Source organism: Euphorbia lathyris, chromosome 2 (assembly GCF_963576675.1).
Source record: "Euphorbia lathyris chromosome 2, ddEupLath1.1, whole genome shotgun sequence".
Taxonomy (NCBI): Eukaryota; Viridiplantae; Streptophyta; class Magnoliopsida; order Malpighiales; family Euphorbiaceae; genus Euphorbia; species Euphorbia lathyris.
This window is the reverse complement of record NC_088911.1, coordinates 31,535,532-31,553,456: the sequence shown is the minus strand read 5'-3', so window position 1 is coordinate 31,553,456 and position 17,925 is coordinate 31,535,532. Positions and strand designations below refer to the sequence as shown.

At 34.3% G+C, this 17,925-nt stretch overlaps 3 protein-coding genes across 5 annotated transcripts; 2 read left to right on the top strand and 1 right to left on the bottom strand.

The window, feature by feature from the left end:
* Window positions 1–1,802: 1,802 nt before the first annotated feature.
* On the top strand, window positions 1,803–4,231 carry LOC136217660 (uncharacterized). Its single transcript, XM_066004274.1, has 7 exons — window positions 1,803–2,031; window positions 2,114–2,185; window positions 2,710–2,774; window positions 2,946–3,078; window positions 3,608–3,688; window positions 3,808–3,903; window positions 4,037–4,231. Exons 1-7 carry the CDS (start codon window positions 1,897–1,899, stop codon window positions 4,103–4,105), a joined length of 651 nt encoding a protein of 216 aa, XP_065860346.1. The 5' UTR covers window positions 1,803–1,896; the 3' UTR covers window positions 4,106–4,231.
* Window positions 2,192–14,071, bottom strand: LOC136217658 (DNA mismatch repair protein MSH6). 2 transcript variants are annotated; one of them, XR_010683522.1, is made up of 22 exons: window positions 12,991–14,061; window positions 12,479–12,572; window positions 12,194–12,296; window positions 12,061–12,114; window positions 11,904–11,978; window positions 11,625–11,693; window positions 11,406–11,495; window positions 10,986–11,165; window positions 10,315–10,862; window positions 10,089–10,218; window positions 9,022–9,113; window positions 8,753–8,931; window positions 8,477–8,679; window positions 8,291–8,392; window positions 7,187–7,349; window positions 6,713–6,999; window positions 6,508–6,645; window positions 6,157–6,236; window positions 5,935–6,034; window positions 5,562–5,691; window positions 4,749–5,040; window positions 2,192–2,400 (listed from the first exon to the last, which is right to left on the bottom strand). XR_010683522.1 is itself a non-coding variant. In XM_066004273.1 (22 exons), exons 2-22 carry the CDS (start codon window positions 13,826–13,828, stop codon window positions 4,808–4,810), a joined length of 3,888 nt encoding a protein of 1,295 aa, XP_065860345.1. In that variant the 5' UTR covers window positions 13,829–13,844; window positions 13,936–14,071; the 3' UTR covers window positions 4,369–4,807. The 2 variants fall into 2 exon arrangements, 1 of the variants encoding a protein (XP_065860345.1); XM_066004273.1 differs by lacking the exon at window positions 2,192–2,400 and having other exon boundaries at window positions 4,369–5,040; window positions 12,991–13,844; window positions 13,936–14,071.
* A 1,568-nt stretch (window positions 14,072–15,639) lies between these two features.
* Window positions 15,640–17,915, top strand: LOC136217657 (pentatricopeptide repeat-containing protein At3g62470, mitochondrial-like). 2 transcript variants are annotated; one of them, XM_066004271.1, is made up of 2 exons: window positions 15,640–15,958; window positions 16,076–17,915. In XM_066004271.1, exons 1-2 carry the CDS (start codon window positions 15,778–15,780, stop codon window positions 17,680–17,682), a joined length of 1,788 nt encoding a protein of 595 aa, XP_065860343.1. In that variant the 5' UTR covers window positions 15,640–15,777; the 3' UTR covers window positions 17,683–17,915. The 2 variants fall into 2 exon arrangements, with proteins under 2 accessions (XP_065860343.1, XP_065860344.1); XM_066004272.1 differs by having other exon boundaries at window positions 15,650–15,947; window positions 16,145–17,915.
* The last annotated feature ends 10 nt before the right edge of the window (window positions 17,916–17,925 follow it).

Here is a 17,925-nt window from a genome sequence, read left to right as displayed (position 1 = left end):
TAAAAAAATAACTTGTTATTTTATATAAATCAAAACTTACAGACTTAATAATATATTTTTATTTTAAAAATAGACTGATTCATAAACTATTTACAAACTCAAAATTAATAAACTATTTATAATAAACAATTGAGTTAAAAAAAACAATAAACAAACTGACATAATTATAAACATGGAACCAAACAAACTGTAGGAAAAAGCAAATAATAAAGAAAAAGCCGCCAGTGGATTACCTGTTTTGAAGATTAATTAATATTAAATACAAATATAATTTTCATCGATTTTTCACCAATTTCATTAGTTGATTTTTCTGTTAATTGGATTTTTTTTCTTTTTCGAATTGCAGTCTTCTATTTGAGGAGGAAGTTTCCTCCTTGCGCCGTTTTATTGTTTTATTTTTATTTTTATTTATTCAATAAATTATAGTTGGATTGCATATATTTCACCAAATCTTTTATTCCGCTTGAATTGTATCTGTTGTTTATTATTATTATTTTTGTAAATTTTTCTGTTTTAGCAAGAACATAAATGGTAGATCTTATACGTAAATCACTACATCTACGTGATTGCAAAAGAAAATACTTTGATCTGAAGATTCACAAAAGTTTAAATGTTGAAGATGAGATTACATGTGTTTTTCTGCAAATTTGGAGTTTGGAGAAGTATATATTTCATCTATTGTTTGTTTTATTTGCTCTTTATAGTCGTTTTTTTACCTTTATAGATTTTGTATAAGACATAGTCTGTATTTATGTAAGATCTTATTGTTGTATTTATGTTTTTTTATCTATAAAATGTATGCATTTTTATATAAAAAAATATATTAAATATAAATATTGGATTGTAATCTAATTAGATGATTTTGAGAACTTAAATAACGAAAAGTGTAGGATAAAATATAAATAAAAAAGGATACGAAGCAACGAATAACAAAAAATGGAATCAATAATTGTGTATGTATATTACAGCTTGCTTAACGCTGAATTGCAAGTCATCCTTCCACATTTTGCAGGTCAAACACTTCATTTTTCAGATTCCATATCCTTTTTATCTTTTAATAAATAAATAAAACCGTGTCTCTTGATTTAGTCAAATGTCCCTCCAAAAATAAGGATCATTCTCATTTCTAGAATTTTCCTTAAAAAAGAAGGATATTTCTTTTCTTTTCTCATGACACAATTCTAACTGAATTAATACTTTTTCTTTTTTCATAACAAAAAATGTTAATCTTATTTTTAAAATGTATTCAATTTTATTTTATTTTTTTTAAGCTGTAACGTTTTTGTTTTCATAACAATGTTGAGTCAATTATCGAAATGACAATAACATTTTTTAAGGACAACAGCTCTTACAAATAGACTCCTAAGAATTTTGTTAAATTGAGAAACAAGACCTAAACCTAATTGCTAATTACAATCTGATGTAATCCGTTAACTACCTGCTAATTAATGGATTTAGACACATGATTAATTAACAGCAAAAAGTATCTCCATTTTTTTTTTTATTTCAAAACATTAATATAATTTCAGTTAAAAAGTTACGTTTTTAATAATTCGAAAAACAGTTTTTTTTTTTTATGTGTAGTTTTACTGCAGATTTGTTTTAACGGAATTAGATTAAGAATCTAATATATTTATATAAAAGATCAGATACTAAACCCACTAAAAATGGAATAATCAAGGATCTGAAGGTGGTTTTACCAAAATTAAGCTGTATCTTATCTATCCAGTTCAATTATAAAAGGGTAAATTGGGAATTTCATCGACAATTGGCCTTCTTTAAAGTGGAGAGGAGAAAACAGAGATAGAAGACATAAACTGTATTGGGAATAATAAAAAAAACAGAGAGAATTTTCAAATTTAAAAAAGAAAAGAAGCCCCAAAATAGAAAGACAAAATGGGAGACGTAGTTCTTTATGTAGATGAATTGCAATCAAATTGCGCAGTATCTCACTGTAGAATCTGCCATGAAGCTGAATTCGAAACCTGCAAGCCCTTAGAATCTCCTTGTGCTTGTTCTGGAACTGTCAAGGTATTTTTCATCCTTCATCCTCTGTTTTTTCTTTTTCTTTTTCTAAAATCAAATTTCTTATGGAGTTTTCTTCATCCCTCAGTTTGCGCACAGAGATTGTATACAGAGATGGTGCAACGAAAAAGGAAACACGACTTGTGAAATTTGTCTCAAGGTATTCAATTGAATTTGCTTTTTAATTTTTTCACCCAATTCTTTCAATTCAGTTTCTTCTCATCCCTGGATATTTTCAAATTCTGAAACATCAAATTCATATTTCCCTTTGTCTCTTTCATATTTCCATCTTTCTTTTTTTTTTTTAATTTGTACGGAGTTTCAATTTTGGCGTCTCTGTTTCCGTAATCTCTGATATGAGATATTCCGTTTTCCCTAAAAGCAAAAACAAAAATTCAGTTCAGTAGTCATTTTGACACGACAACACGAAAGAACCCGTTTGATTTTACCCTTTTAACACAATTGTTATTTTAATGTAATTTATATATAATCAAGTTGAATATTATGACAAGATGGAGGAAATAGTAGTTGTTCGAAAAGATTGATTTTCAATAAGTGATGTGTTCTGAATGAGCTATATACGTCTTTTAATTTAGTAGTATTAACAATTTCAAATACTCCAGTAATAAATTCATGGGGAAGATATATTAGTAGTATTAATTTGTATTGTGTTGTTATTTGCAGAATTATGAACCAGGATATACGGCAACTTCAAAAAAGTCGGAGTTAATTGATGTAATGACAATCAGGTACATATGCCAATCCTGGGTAATAATGACACGTGGAATTATCCACCAGCTGTTTTAGAATATTTGCCACTTTTTAATTATTCCCCAATTAAAACTATTAATATGTGCTTTACAACTCATTTTGCTTCTACAATATTTTATTTTGAGATGGATTATGGATGATTTTGACAGAGAAAGCTTGGAAATTCCGAGAAGAGAACATGATCTTGAAACGGAAGACATGGTGGCCGGAGTTGAAGTACATGCCGAGTGTTCAACAACTGCCGAGAGGAGTGCCACGTACTTCCGATCACTGGCTTTAACTGTGAGTTTTACTTATTTTAAAATTTCAATTTGCATTACACCATCAGAGAAGGACAATTCGTGAAATGTGGGTTTATTTATTATTTATATGCTTAGAAATGAAGTTTAATTTGAATAGGACAAACATAGCTAGAGCTTTGTTTTTAATTTAATAGGGGAGGCAACTGTTTACTGTATTCTTTCGGATCAAGATGGGTAAGTCTACTTTGGTGGACCAACCAATATGGGAATTTTCTTTTAAATAACATTATTAAAGCTCTAATTGGATTAAACCGTTGGAACCGTCCTACTAGTGGACAATTTGAAACTTAGCACTAGTTATGTGGGGGCGAAAATGGCTAAGTTTTTAATTGTGTTACGCATTCATTACTTTATATATTTTTTTACAAAAAAAAGATAATATAGTATAAATTATAATCGTCAACAATGATGTAAAAAAATACTACTCAATAAACATTTTAGTTGGTGGAAACTGATAACTTTTTTAATGATGGTATTGTTAATTAAATGTTTAATATTCTATTTGGCAGTTAACAGTTGTATTGCTTTTGAAACATACGTTGGCTACAATCACCGGTGGAACAGAAGATTACCCTTTTACGCTTCTAACTGTAAGCACTTTCAAACTAGCTGTTTGGTGGTGTTCTTCAACCACCAATTTTCTATTATAAACTCAATTAGATTTTGTGTCACAATCTTATACATCTTGTTTTTTTTGTGTGGCCTTCAGATACTTGTCTTAAGGGCCAGTGGGATTCTTCTTCCTATGTTTGTAGTGGTTGGGACTATTTCAGCCATTCGGAAAAGCATTCGCAGACATTATCAGGTCAGCATTGTTTCATATTTTTTTTTTTTTTTGCCGAATTTGTATCCTCTCAAGTTAAACTCTAAGACTAATAGTAATATCTACTCTAAATTATCTATGCACTAATAATTTTGTTTATTGTGATATATTTCAGGATATGTATGAAGGGGATGAAGATGACACGTCAAACTTGGAGGCAGAGAATCAGCAGCATTTAATATAAAAATTGAATTCAAACTCTCTATTATTTGAATTTGTATCCGAGCATTCTTTTAATGCTTACCCTGTTAATATTATTCTTCCCATTTGTATGGGCAAAATTTGAGAAAAGAAAGATTCTTTTACCTAACTTTAAGAAATCTATCACATCAATAATTTAATACTTCAGAAATTAAGAAAACCCCACTAGCTAGCTACCCAATAACTAAAACTAAAAAGTTTCAAACACTGATTCGTACGATGAACCACCCCACAAACTAATACGAAATCACTATCGAATTAAGATCAGAAAAATTACATAATTAAAATGGGTGCCAACAACCTTTTCACTATATGTCCATGTCGGTTAAACCCACCTCTTTGACATTTCAACAATACATGATGACATGACCACCATATCTCACTCTCTTCTGATTGAGACAAAACTACACCTTGCACTATTTCCTCTCGCAAATGTATAAAATTCCTACTAGACAACTTTTTTCAGTAATTTTCCTTGTCAATCCTAAGGTTAATTGTGAAGTCCAAACCAATCGCATTGCTACTGGTAGCTACATATAATTATGGTTTTAAACCAATGCTCGGAGATGAAAAAAATCAGCGATGCTGCAACGCTTAAAAGGCGAGTTTCGAAGTCAGCTACTTACAAAAAGGGCCGTGGATGTCAGAAATGCCGGTGTCAATAGGAAGCAGAAGATGAGATTACTCAAGTCTGCTGCAGAAGTAAGCTTGCTCTTTGCTGAAGTTTAGTCAGTGAACTGATACTGCTATCCACGGATCCATAACCACTCGAACTTCTTGCGACAACAATCATATTTTTTATGAATGCTGCCATCTCATTACCCCTACTTTTTCCTTTAGATTTTCTTTTTTTACCATATATAGATTCAAATTCTCTGGACTTCGCTGCAGCTTTCTGAAGTATGGATTCAGGAAGCCCTGTAATAATTTACCCTTGTAAGAGCACTTAATAGTTTCCAGTTGCATAAATTTACAGATGGAGCAAAAATAATTAAATTAGGTAATTCCTTTTCTTTTACAACAAATATCCCCATTACTGTGTTATCACTATTAGATAACATATGTGATAAATGATCCAATGGTGATTAACACAAAGTAAGAGAAAAACAAAACAAGGATAGAATTCACCAAAAAGGTTAATATGTATTATGTGCAAGTGCTTAATATGAATATGCATCTATAAAAAAATTGAGAATAATTCACACAACCATTCTCCATCAATAACAGCAAAATTATGTCTGGCTATATTTTCAACCTAAACTCATTTAGCATGCTTACTTGGATAATACACTATTGAAGAATGAAAGGTGCAAATTTGAAAAGAAAAGAATTGGGAGCTAATGTATCCAAATCTAACAGGTAAACTTTTAGGCTGCTATAAATTACTTGTCAATTACTTCCTATATATAAGATGCAATGAAGAATGAAAAGAACATTACCAGCCAGTCTTGCTACATTGACACCATAGCTTTTCGGGCATGCACCAGGTGTCAACCTATAAAGAAATGTGACTTCTTCCACTTCTCCAACCCTACTTCCTACTTGACATGCCATATGGCACAGAGACACCTGTAAAGTCAACATGTTTAAGAACTCTGAGAATAATGATAGAAGAGAAACCTCCAACATTCATTGTGGGAAGGGAAAATTGTAAAACAAGACAGTCAAATCCATATATCTGTGAACTCATTCACTTGTTTATCATAATTCTGGTCACAAAAACCAAATATGTTATTTATGCATATAGTCCATGTTCAGAAAGCATTAGCTTTTGGTTGAAGTAGATATAATTGGAAAAGAGAAAAAACATACTTTGGGATCCTGGTTATAGTCTATTGCTAATCGATGATAGTGGGTTGAAAACATTCCCCTACACTGCACCTTGTGGACAAAATGTTCAAGGACTGATTCCCTGAAAAATTATGCCATAAAGGAGAAGATATTAGCTAAAGCCACATAAGTATATAGAGAAGATGGAAGCTAACAACTCAAAAAGAGGCAAATACAATATTATACGGAGTTACTAGCACATACGCTATAGCCTGTCCATCAGATGTTGAGGTGCCTCGTCCCAGTTCATCCAGTGCTACCAATGAATTGCGAGTGGCAGATGACTGTCAAAATCCAAAAACCGATACATAAATTGCCAGAAAACCAGAACTACACTTGTTGGCTTACCCTTGCAATAAGACTCAACAAAGGATCATGTACTCTATGAAGAAAGGTGCCATAAATTTTTCAATGCCCATAAGAGTAAAAGCAGCATCAGAGATACACCGTGAAACATCAACTATGCTAATGTAAAATTGTCAATGAAGCAGAACAATATGCCCAGATGCATCATTTTTCACAAGAAATTAAGCAAAAATTAAATTAAGATCTCACCAGCATCAATGCAGTTTCTGAAAGCTCTGTTAGAAAAGTACTTTGTCCTGCCATTATATGATCTCTAGCACCCATTCGGACAAAGATCCGGTCAACAGGTGACAATTCAAAGCTCTCCGCAGGCACATCAGCCCCTATCTGCAGAAGAACTTATGTTAAAGTGTGGAAAAACAAGGCAGTATATTCTATCCTAAGCAAGATTTACCTGGGCCAGAATTACAGCTAAACAAACTTGCCGGAGAAGAGTAGACTTCCCACCCATGTTAGGACCAGTGAGAAGGAGAAAGCTGGAACCACTACTACCGCCAATATTAATGTCATTGGGAACAAATGCACCCTTGCCTAATGAATCGCTACTAAGAACAGGGTGGCCTAAATTTTTAGCAGATAAGTATGGCACTTGAGTTGAAGACAATCCTTGAATGGCTGGACCGCATGATCTTCCTTCATAAAACTCACTAGCTATAGCCAGACTGATCAAAACATCCAGTTCTACAACATAAAAGCCAACCCAAAAAAAAAGTTACATAATATTACATCAAAGTAGCATGATTCTATAAAAGTTAAATAAAATAATTATTTTATTCTACTTCATATTGAAGTATTATGTTCGCATGCATGCATGTGAGAGTGTGCAACAGAGAGAACTATTGGACACAGATGAAGTAAATGTCTAAACCTGCAGTTGCTGAGACCAGTTTTCTCCACTTATCATTATGATTGCAGAAACTAACAATCAATGTCTGCAAAATGCTCTTCAACGCTGATTCCTTCTCAGATTCAGCTTGAGAGAGCTCGCCCAAGAACTTCTTGATACTTGGAGTCCAATACCTTTTATACCCCTGAACACGCCAGGAAGAAGGTAGAAATGTAAAATGCGCACCAATTCAGTGACAGAGCCATGCAGAAGCAATTTTCAGTAAATCACTCATTATATCTGCAATACTTTCTTTTTAATGGAACTTTAAGGATCATGGATAGAAACATACACACAGATGTATCATAAAGCCCAAGTTGCTTTTTCCATATACCAGTTTACTACCAAATGTTAAGAACCCTAAACAAGAAACAATGCCATGCTGTTGCTCATAAACAAATGCTCGCAGTCCATGGCCTATTTCAACATGCATTCACGCATTGATATTCAATGATCATCTCCTTGTTCACTAATTCACTAATAAACCAGAAATAGAAAGACATGATACCAGACCTATTCACTTAAGACATGATACAGACCTATTCACAAGTTGCTTTTTCCATATACCAGTTTACTACCAAATGTTAAGAACCCTAAACAAGAAACAATGCCATGCTGTTGCTCATAAACAAATGCTCACAGTCCATGGCCTATTTCAACATGCATTCACGCATTGATATTCAATGATCATCTCCTTGTTCACTAATTCACTAATAAACCAGAAATAGAAAGACATGATACCAGACCTATTCACTTAAGACATGATACAGACCTATTCACTAAATTTCCAAGGAAGTTTAAATGCACATAGTGATTTTATAACATGGTCAACTTAACAAAAGCACAAATTCAAGCCAGTTGATATCAGCTACCTGGATCATTTTCCAAACTCAACTCTATTTAAAGCTACATCTTCATATGTATATCATCACGTATTAGGAAAAAAAGTAAACAGAACAATCATTACTAGAAATAAGAATATAAAATTAGTGCGATAAGTCGAGCCGGCATGGTGGCACACTCGGCCTTTTTATTAGCATAAGAAAATAAGTATGCCCAGCCATGCATCATATATTTCTTAGTTACCTTTTTCGATGAACGCAATTCATAATCACGGGTAATGCTACCTTGCAAATCTTCTGGAACTTCCAACAGATATGCATCTTTTCCAACTGTCACATAACTTAACTGAAACAGATGAAAGAGCATATGGTTATTTACTAAAGTGAAGCCTACTGAACAAAGTAAACATAAATGCTTAACACTTTGTACCGATGTGTCTCCAAGTAACTTCCGTTGTTCCTTCAAGTGTTTTGTCAAATTGGACTCAATCTCCTTAACCTTTTTACAGGCAGAGTCATAATCCATATCAACTCCTTCATGAGGTATTACACGTCCAGAACTATTGGCTTCCACCCAGTCAAAAGCATCCTTAAAATGTTTAAGAATTGAATGGATGTCTGGTAGGCTTTCACCTGTACATAGAAATGAAATTGAGATACCAAACAACATTTTGCAAATTAGTAAAGAACGTAAGACAAGTAATACCAGGTGTTAACAAATGATGTAGTTGTTGAGACTCGACGTTTTCCAAAACGACTGCAAGTGAGGAACATGCTTGGACCATTACTTCACAGCCACGTAGAGCTGATATAAATTCCTGGAGCTGCTTCTTTGCTGCATCCTCGTATAAAATCACTTTATTTGAATTTCTTCCATTAGCTTCACTGCACTCAACAAAAACAAAGCTAAATATATATAAAAATGTCATATGGCAATCAATACAGTATTTTCTCTTATTCCTTTAAAAGATATACCTGATTGCAAATATGCGTGCAAGCAACCGCTCCATGTCGGGAAGCCTAGACAGTGTTTTTCGAAATTCCAGTGCTATATGTTGATTTATCCCCTAGAGCAAAAACTGTGTCAATATGAATGAACAAGAACAATGCAGATAGGAGAGAGAAACACATAATAGATGTAATTTCATGCCATGCACCCACCTCTAATTGCACACCAAGTGCAATATGAACAAGTACATACCTTTCTAGATAGGAGAAAGATAACTGCATGCATTTCTTTTAATATTTGGAGATGTTTGACTCAACCAACTATGGATCCCAATAAATATAGCCCATTGATTTTGTAAACAACAACAACAAAGCCTTAGTCCCGAAATGATTCGGGGTCGGCTAACATGAACCATCATACGAAACCGTGAAATCAAGCCGTGTCAGCGACATAAATTCTCTCCCTCTACTACCATATTTTCCTCAATCCCTAATAAACTCATATCGCTCTCAATCACCCTCTTCCAAGTTTGCTTAGGTCTTCCCCTACCCCTCACCATTGCATCCCTTTGCAGCCCATTGATTTTGTAAATGAACAAAAAGAGACATAAGACTGATGATAGGCACTTTACTGAAAAGAAATATCATAAATCATAAGCTAAACTTCTTGCTGAAGCACCCATCACCACAGCTAATGATTTTCAGTCAAACTCTACATGTAAGAATAAAAATTGAAAGTAAGCTACAATTCGAGTTCAGTTTTCAGTACAAATTCTATTAATGATAATGAAGACTTGTTTAGGAGGAAAAAATAATTGGTTCAAACAAATCTAAGCAAGTGTATTTGGAATTCACCATTTTCTGTAGATATTCTGAACTCATTCACAAAGAATTCATTCTCATAGAACTAATCATTACAAAAAATTTATATAGAAAAGTATTGATTTTGAAAGCAATCTGAGTGGTTACACAAAAATACAAAATCCAAATTTCTCTGCAAAATTCAGAGCGAAATGTAGCATACAATAAATAAAAAAGAAGACCTTTGAAAGCACTTTAGGAACTAGAAAAACAAAAATATAAGAGAAACTTACTCGTAAACCTGCCACAGCATCCTGGCGGTCCTTAATAGATTTCAGATGGTATAAAGGCCGTGCTAGCCATGTTTTCAGTAACCTCTTCCCAAATGAGGTCACACAATGATTCAACTGTGCATATAGAGTCCTTTATAACCCAAAAAAAAAAAATATATATCATATCTTGGACCAGAAACAGGAAAAATTGCAACTAACAAAATTACAAGCTTAAAAAAATTGTTACCCTGATGAACCACCGTTTCTGCTATTCTCAAAGATCTCAAGATTTTCCATGGCAGAGGCATCGAGAATCATATATGGTTTTTGCTCAAAATCAAAGAAATTAGAGCACGGAAGTGATTCAAACTGGGCAACTCTAAGTATTGTCTCATCCAGAAAAGCCTGTTTCAGATAATAGAGAGCACCTCCAAGAGCTGAAAGTGCTAGGCTACCATTTTCACCCTTATTTACAAGCTCTGACAAAATTTCTGGCATGCAGCTTGAACCTTCTTCAACATGAGAATTTGTCCCATAAGCGTCCATCTTGTTTGAAGATCCAGAAGTTGATTGATTATTCATATGCTTGTAGGAAGTCTTGAGTTCACAAACAGTTTTCTCGGCATCCCAAAATTCTGAGAGGGGAAGTAACTCATTGACTAAAGGACTCCTAGTATGCCTCAGCAATACTCTCTCAGCTTCAGAGCTGAGAGTGTTTGCAGGTTTTATAATTTCTACGGGCCTCATCTCAGACAATAGAGAACACAAAGAGCTACACTCTGCATCGTCCGCAAACTGGCAAAGAGTGAACATGATAAAATAAAATGGTATTAACGATGCAAGAATAATAAGTCAATCTCATGCTCATGCTTATGCAATATGTGATTACTCATTTATTAATTGGAAAAACTGAATCACCTGCCCAAGAATGATTCGACTGGTTGCAGCATCAACTACACAGATACCAAAACTTCGGCCAGAATTTTGACAGTTTTCAGTCAACGACATTAGATAAGAAGCATCGGGATTTGCTGTGAGTAATTCTCCCTCAGTTAGGGTTCCTTTTGTAACCACTGCACATATTTCACGTTTCACAACCTAGACACAGAAAAGGTTGTCAAATTTCCAGATGTAAAAGTCTCGCTAACTCATCAGAATTATATATAGAGATAGCAGAAGATCAGCATCTTGTCACCTCTTTAAATCTAATATTAACTTAAGATTTGTCTCATTATATTCAGAGAGACAATTAGCATCACTTCAGTTGCCATTTCTGAAGAACAATACTGATGAAAAAAGGGAAAGTCATTTTAGAGTTCTCATGAAACATCAACTCACCTTGTCTTTATCACTACTTTTTTTGTGACGATTACGAAGCTCCAATTGTTCAGGAGTTTCTGTCTGCTCTATAACGAGAACTCGATAACCCTGTTCTGTCAATAAAATTTTCATGGAAATTCCATTAAAGGACTCACTATATGTGCATATGAAAGAAAAATAAGAACAATGAACTATTGAATGCAAGTAAATTAAGACAAAAATCATATATTCCCCAACCTTTCTAGCAAGTTTCTCCACATTCATTGAAAAGTTCTTCTCTGGAAAACCACAATGAGGTTGCTCTCCCTAAAATATCAAAAGAGAGATCAAATACTGCCTTGTGGGCAAAAAAAAAAATGGAACTTCATATCCACCAAGATGTCCAAGCTATGTAGCCAGAAGCAAGAGAAAAGTGACTTCGTTGAGTTTTCCTTCTCTCTTGACGAAGTCAGGAAAAAATTAGGACTAGCAGCTACAGGATTCACGTATCTATATTCATCATACTTCAATTCTTACCTTCATATATTGCAAATCTAATTCCTTGGCTCCCACATGAGCATCCATTTCAAAAAGCTCATAAAACTTTCCCATCTGCACCGCAGAGTTGAAATAATACATGATTTAAGGCACTAAGCAACATATCAAATAGTTTCATTTGGCTTAGGTTGCACACCTTGAAAAACAAAACCTTATCCATATGCTTTGATTTGAACTCCCACCATTGCCTCTGCACCGGACGAGAAGCAATAAGAGTTTAAACATAAGAAGAAAGATGCTTCTAACCAATCATTGCATGAGTGTCTTACCTGGCCACCTGATAAACTCTTTACAAAATCTGAAGGCAGGTATAGAGTTCTTGAATCATAACCCTCATCTCCAGGGCGTCTCCTTTTTGCATCCCTCTGTTCTCTGTTTCAGGGCCTAAGTGAGTTTATGTAATGCTACATAGATTTTTTAAAATGCATATACATATATTTAGCTTCTTCACAATGTGCATACTATACTATCAACAGAATGGCTACTAGAAACAAGATCCAGCTACCTCCTAAAAAAAGAAAGACTATTAAGTTGAGTTGTGAAAAAGAACTCACTCTCCAAGAAACCACAGCTTCTCGGCTGTGCGTGCACAGAACCTTTCTGAACAATCACCCATTAAGGCAGTACCAAGGCCATTAGTCAACTCATCTGCAGTAAATCATGCACCAACTCAACATGAATTATACATAACAATATCATTCACAATTCTTAATTTGATAGTTTTATCAACACAAACATATGATAGAACAATGCAAATTGTATTTATGTTTAGATAGTAGCCATTGACAAACATAAACTACCTTATTAATAAGGACTAAAAAAAAATTAAAAGAATGAAAAGGAAAGAAAATAAAAGAGAAAGGAAAATAGAAAGAGAAATTAGTTCATTAAATTTAGATGCTAATGCAAGAAGTGAAAAATATGCCATACAACAGAATCTGTTTCATTACTGCAGTCATTCTATTAAACACATATCTTGCCATAAACTTCACTTGTATAAATAGAATGCTTTTCAGCAGCTCAAAACCGACAAAAATAAAATAACAGTTAAAGATGGAAAACTTACTTCTTTCATTCTTTTTTGGTTCTAAAACAGGAATATTGGACAGTCCTTCATTCACATCTCCACAACTCTTGCTCTTCTTCCCTGAACCTAGCTTTCCAGCTTCACAGGCCTTTCTTTTCCTCAATTTTTTCTTCCCACACTGCTTTTCTTTCTCCTCACACTCAGGATTATCCTCATCCTTCTCATCGACCAAATCTATATCCTCCTCCTCCTCCTCACTAATGTCCTTTTGAACATTCTTCTCCCAATCGTTATCACTAGAATCGTCATCATCGCCACCACTGTCCTCTTCAGTACAAGCAACATCCTTCATCTCTTCATCCTCAATCACAGTCTTCTTGAAAGCTAAAGAACCCCTACGCAAACGCTTAAATTTCTTCACACTTTCCTCAACCCACTCAATCTTCTCCTTTCCCAAATCCAAGACCTCCTCTTCAAAATCATCATACTGAACCAAATGCTTTCCAGAATCCTCATTGAAAGATTTAACGCAACCGTCGTACCAGCTCTTATCCAACGGCCAGTAAACTCTAATCCGCTTCTCCACCACCTCTCTGCCATACGACGACGCAGTAGTTGCAGGTGTTGATGGGGATGGAGAAGGCGATGGAGTTTGGCCAATGACTAGGAGCGGTTTTCTGACCTTGGATTCCAGAGGAGGAGTAGGCGGGCTAGGGCTTAGAGATTTAGGGTTAGGGTTAGATTTGAGGGTTTTACCTTTGGAGAGTGTCGAAGCAGGGGATGGTGAAGAAGAGTTTGCTTTAGTGAAGAAACAGGTGATTTGGCGTTGTGGATTGACGATAGGTGATCTTCCGTTCTGTTTACGCGGCGGAGCCATCTCTTTAGCTTCCTTACTGCAAGATGAAGTTGGCCGAGAAGAGAGGAGTGAGTGAAGATAGCGAAAAGTGAAAAGAGATAGAAAATGACTCAAGGGAGAATGAAGACCTGAAGCAGCGAAAGTGGAGCAAGGCACAATTTACCCTTCAACTATAACATCAGAAATGGCGGGAATTTTGCAGTAATTCCCGGGAAGTATTACATCGGCAGTCTTTGGCGGGAACTTGGGGCTATCAGATCGTGCGTTTTTTATTTAATTTTTTTTTTTTACAGAATATGTTATATATAACTAGTTATGTTTTCTTTGATTTTGGATTCGAGTCTTGTTTTTTTGATAAGCTGGATTCGAGTCTTGTTAAACAAATTATTTTCCAATTAAAATTTTGTACGTACAGAATAAATATATTATGTTTCCTCACAACATATTAGTATAAGAAAATTAATATAAAAAAATAATCAAATTAAGCATACCATAAAAAAGTTTTATTGTTTAAAATACTAAATTTATATTTCTTAAATAAATTGACCCAATTATCAAATGGAAAAAGATAACTCAATATAAATCATAATATTTCAAAATTATATGTTAAAATATATAAAGAGAGAGTGACCTGTTTTTTAAAAATAAAATAATATGATTTATAACTAATATATAACTAATCAATCATTGGTGTTTTCTATGCTTATTTGTTTTTTACAAAGTAAGCTTTATTTTGTTTTTTCTACTATTGAATAAGCTTACTTTGTCAAAGTTCATCATCATTCAATGGTGGAAAAAACAAATTAAGGCTTACTTTGTCAAAAACAAAGTAAGCATAACATAACCCATCAATCATTTATATCTAATTTTATGAATAATATAATTGAGGTGTAATATTTATAAGTTGAACAAATTTTAAACATCATTAGAATAAATAAAACTATTTTGTTTTTATTGTGTTCCGGTTACGTATAAATTAGTTTATAAAAAATGAATTCGTATATTTTGAAATTTCAAAATATACAAATTTAGAAATCAACAATATATAAACTAGATGAAAATCTTTAAGTTTTTTTTTTCTAATGTACATAGTACAAAATATTTTTTTATTGTTTTTACGTATATACACATATTTTTATTTATTACTGATAAAATGAAGTGCATGTGCAATGAAGATAACAAGATTTATAATTGAAAAAGTGATTTTATTCATGTTGTCTAAATTGACACAACTTATTCGACAATAGGCTCTTAAATATATCATTTATAATCTTCAACAACAATAAAGTTTTAGTCCCGAAATGATTCGGGAATATCATTTATAATGTGTCATAAATGTTAAATTTAAAATTATATTATTTTATAAGTGAATGATTTCTTTTTAAATCTATTATTTCCCAGCAGATATAGATTAAATTTGCACTCTATCATAGCTAATTCGGAAAAAAAAATTGCTTTTAAAAAGCAATTTTAACCTGGACTATTTAATGAAAATCATATTATTTATAAAATTACATATAATAATATTATAAAACTTAATTTTAAATATGTCATTATTTTAAACCTCAATTTATAAATTTTAAATCCTAAAAAATATATTTTAAACTTTTTTTTTTGTTAAAAAAGGAAAAGAAAAACAAAATATATTTTAAACTTCTAATTCATAAAAACGATGATTTTTATATTATTTAAATTAGTATTTAATATAGTTGTAAATAATTTTTCAAATCTGTATTTCGGTGTAAATTTCTCTTTTTTATGGGGCCCTAAAATCCAATGGGCCGACCACAAGGGCCCAAACTACTGCAACAGCCTTCCCGTTTGTTGCCTGGGCACATCCACTGCTGGCGTACCAAACATCGAAATACAGCAGTCACCACAAGACACCAGCCGCTCCGATCTCGAATCAATCTCTCCTTTTACAATTGAACTGCGTTTCCTCTGTTTCTATCTTCTTTAATGGCTGGCTAATGTTTCTCCCTCGAAAACATCCCGCCAAAGTTTCCATCCTTTTCTGCCGCTGCACAATATCGCAGCTGCATTCAAGTGGCTATGGACAAATCTACTGTACCGAGAAGCTTTTCCCTCTCTGCGAGAGACAAAGAGAGGGCGGAGAACGACCTCGAAGAGAGCAAATGTGCTTTCCTAGTGGTAGCCCTTTGCCCTTGTCTCGTTTGTTTTATCATTCTCATGATTGTAGTCTCTATAATTCTCATTTTCAAGTTCCATTTTTTTTGCCACACTCCTCTCCACTCTATCATCTACAAGAAAAATTGTCACTAGGTATGAACTCAAGAAGCATTAACAATTCTATGACTTCTCCATTGCCTAGTCTTAGGGGTTTTTCAAGCTTCACTGGAGCTGGAATAGATTCCGATTTTGAAAACGATGACAATTTTGAGAATGTAGACTGTGAAAATGATAGTGAAGGTGCGAGAATTAGGTCGAATGCGGATCCTTTGGAGGTAGATAGGGTATGCAAGGTGATCGATGAATTGTTCGCGCTGGATCGAAACATGGAGGCTGTTCTTGATGAATGTGAGATCAATTTATCGCATGATCTGGTCATAGACGTTTTGGAGAGATTTTGTCATGCTCGAAAACCAGCATTTCGGTTCTTCTGTTGGGCTGGTCAAAAGCAGGGTTTCGTCCATGATTCAAGGACATACAACTCGATGATGAGTATACTTGGAAAGAGTAGACAATTTGAGACCATGGTTTCAATGCTTGAAGAAATGGGAGAGAAAGGGCTTTTGACAATGGATACATTTTCAATTGCAATGAGAGCTTTTGCTGCTGCCAAGGAGAGGAAAAAGGCTGTTGGGATATTTGAGTTGATGAAGAAGCACAAGTATAAAGTGGGGGTTGAAACTATCAATTCTTTACTCGACAGTCTTGGACGAGCCAAGCTTGGAAAGGAAGCACAAGCCCTTTTTGACAAGCTAGAAGATAGATTTACGCCTAATATGCAGACGTATACCGTTTTGCTTAATGGTTGGTGCAGGGTGAAGAATTTAATGGAGGCGGGAAGGATTTGGAATGAGATGATTGATAAGGGTTTTAAGCCTGATGTTGTTGCACATAATGTTATGCTTGAAGGGTTATTGAAGAGTAAGAAGATGTCTGAGGCAATCAAGTTGTTGATGGTGATGAAGTCCAAGGGTCCGTCACCTGATGTTTGGAGCTATACAAAATTGATTCGGGCTCTGTGCAAGCAATCAAAGATGAATGAGGCAGTTGAATATTTTGATGAGATGGTTGATTCAGGGTGCAGGCCAGACGCTGCAATTTACACATGTTTGATTACAGGGTTTGGTAATCAAAGGCGAATGGACATGGTTTCGAACTTGTTGAAGGAGATGAAAGACGAGGGTTGCCCTCCTGATGGGCGGACCTACAATGCCCTTATCAAGCTGCTGACAAGTCGGAATAGGCCAGATGATGCTGAGAAAATATACATGAAGATGGTTCAGAGTGGAATTGAACCTACAATTCACACTTATAACATGATCATGAAATCATACTTTCAGATAAGGAACTTCGAAATGGGTCGAGCAGTGTGGGACGAAATGAGCAGGAAGGGCTTTTGCCCTGACGGTAACTCCTACACTGTTTTCATCAACGGGCTTATAAGTCAGGGAAGGTCAGCTGAAGCTTGTAAATACTTGGAGGAGATGCTAGAGAAAGGAATGAAAGCGCCTGAGCTTGATTATAGCAAATTTGTAGCTGATTTCTCCAGATTGGGGAAGCCTTTTATACTCGAGGAATTAGCCAAAAAGTTAAAGTTTTCTGGCAAGAACGAAGCCTCCAATGTTCTTGCTGGTTGGGCTGAGATGATGAAGAGAAGGTTTAAGAGAAGAGATTTAGCTTTTTAATAGCTGAGTATCAACCGGAGCTGAGTAGCAACAGGAGCTTCGTTAGATGATTTCGATGACAGTTCGACACAAATGTTTATTCCTATGGAATGTGTGTGTTTTGTTGTATATTGCACTGGTTATTTTCTTTGAGTGCCTACTGTAATTTGTTCTAGTTGCTATGACTTTTTCTGTTGTATATTTTCCTTTGTTAATTAACATATTACTCCAGGCTCCAGCCTCGTTTTCCTTAATTATCGGTCT

Bases quoted from the DNA above. Each gene is read 5' to 3' on its own strand.
- LOC136217660 (XM_066004274.1), top strand. From the start codon at position 1,897: ATGGGAGACGTAGTTCTTTATGTAGATGAATTGCAATCAAATTGCGCA. The intron at 2,032-2,113 runs GTATTTTTCATC...TTCATCCCTCAG, and splicing joins CTTGTTCTGGAACTGTCAAG to TTTGCGCACAGAGATTGTAT. The intron at 3,904-4,036 runs GTCAGCATTGTT...GATATATTTCAG, and splicing joins GCATTCGCAGACATTATCAG to GATATGTATGAAGGGGATGA.
- LOC136217658 (XM_066004273.1), bottom strand. From the start codon at position 13,828: ATGGCTCCGCCGCGTAAACAGAACGGAAGATCACCTATCGTCAATCCA. The intron at 8,393-8,476 runs GTACAAAGTGTT...CATCTGTTTCAG, and splicing joins AGTTACTTGGAGACACATCG to TTAAGTTATGTGACAGTTGG. The intron at 6,237-6,507 runs GTGAGATCTTAA...GGATTTTGACAG, and splicing joins CAGAAACTGCATTGATGCTG to TCATCTGCCACTCGCAATTC.
- LOC136217657 (XM_066004271.1), top strand. From the start codon at position 15,778: ATGTTTCTCCCTCGAAAACATCCCGCCAAAGTTTCCATCCTTTTCTGC. The intron at 15,959-16,075 runs GTAGCCCTTTGC...ATCATCTACAAG, and splicing joins GCAAATGTGCTTTCCTAGTG to AAAAATTGTCACTAGGTATG.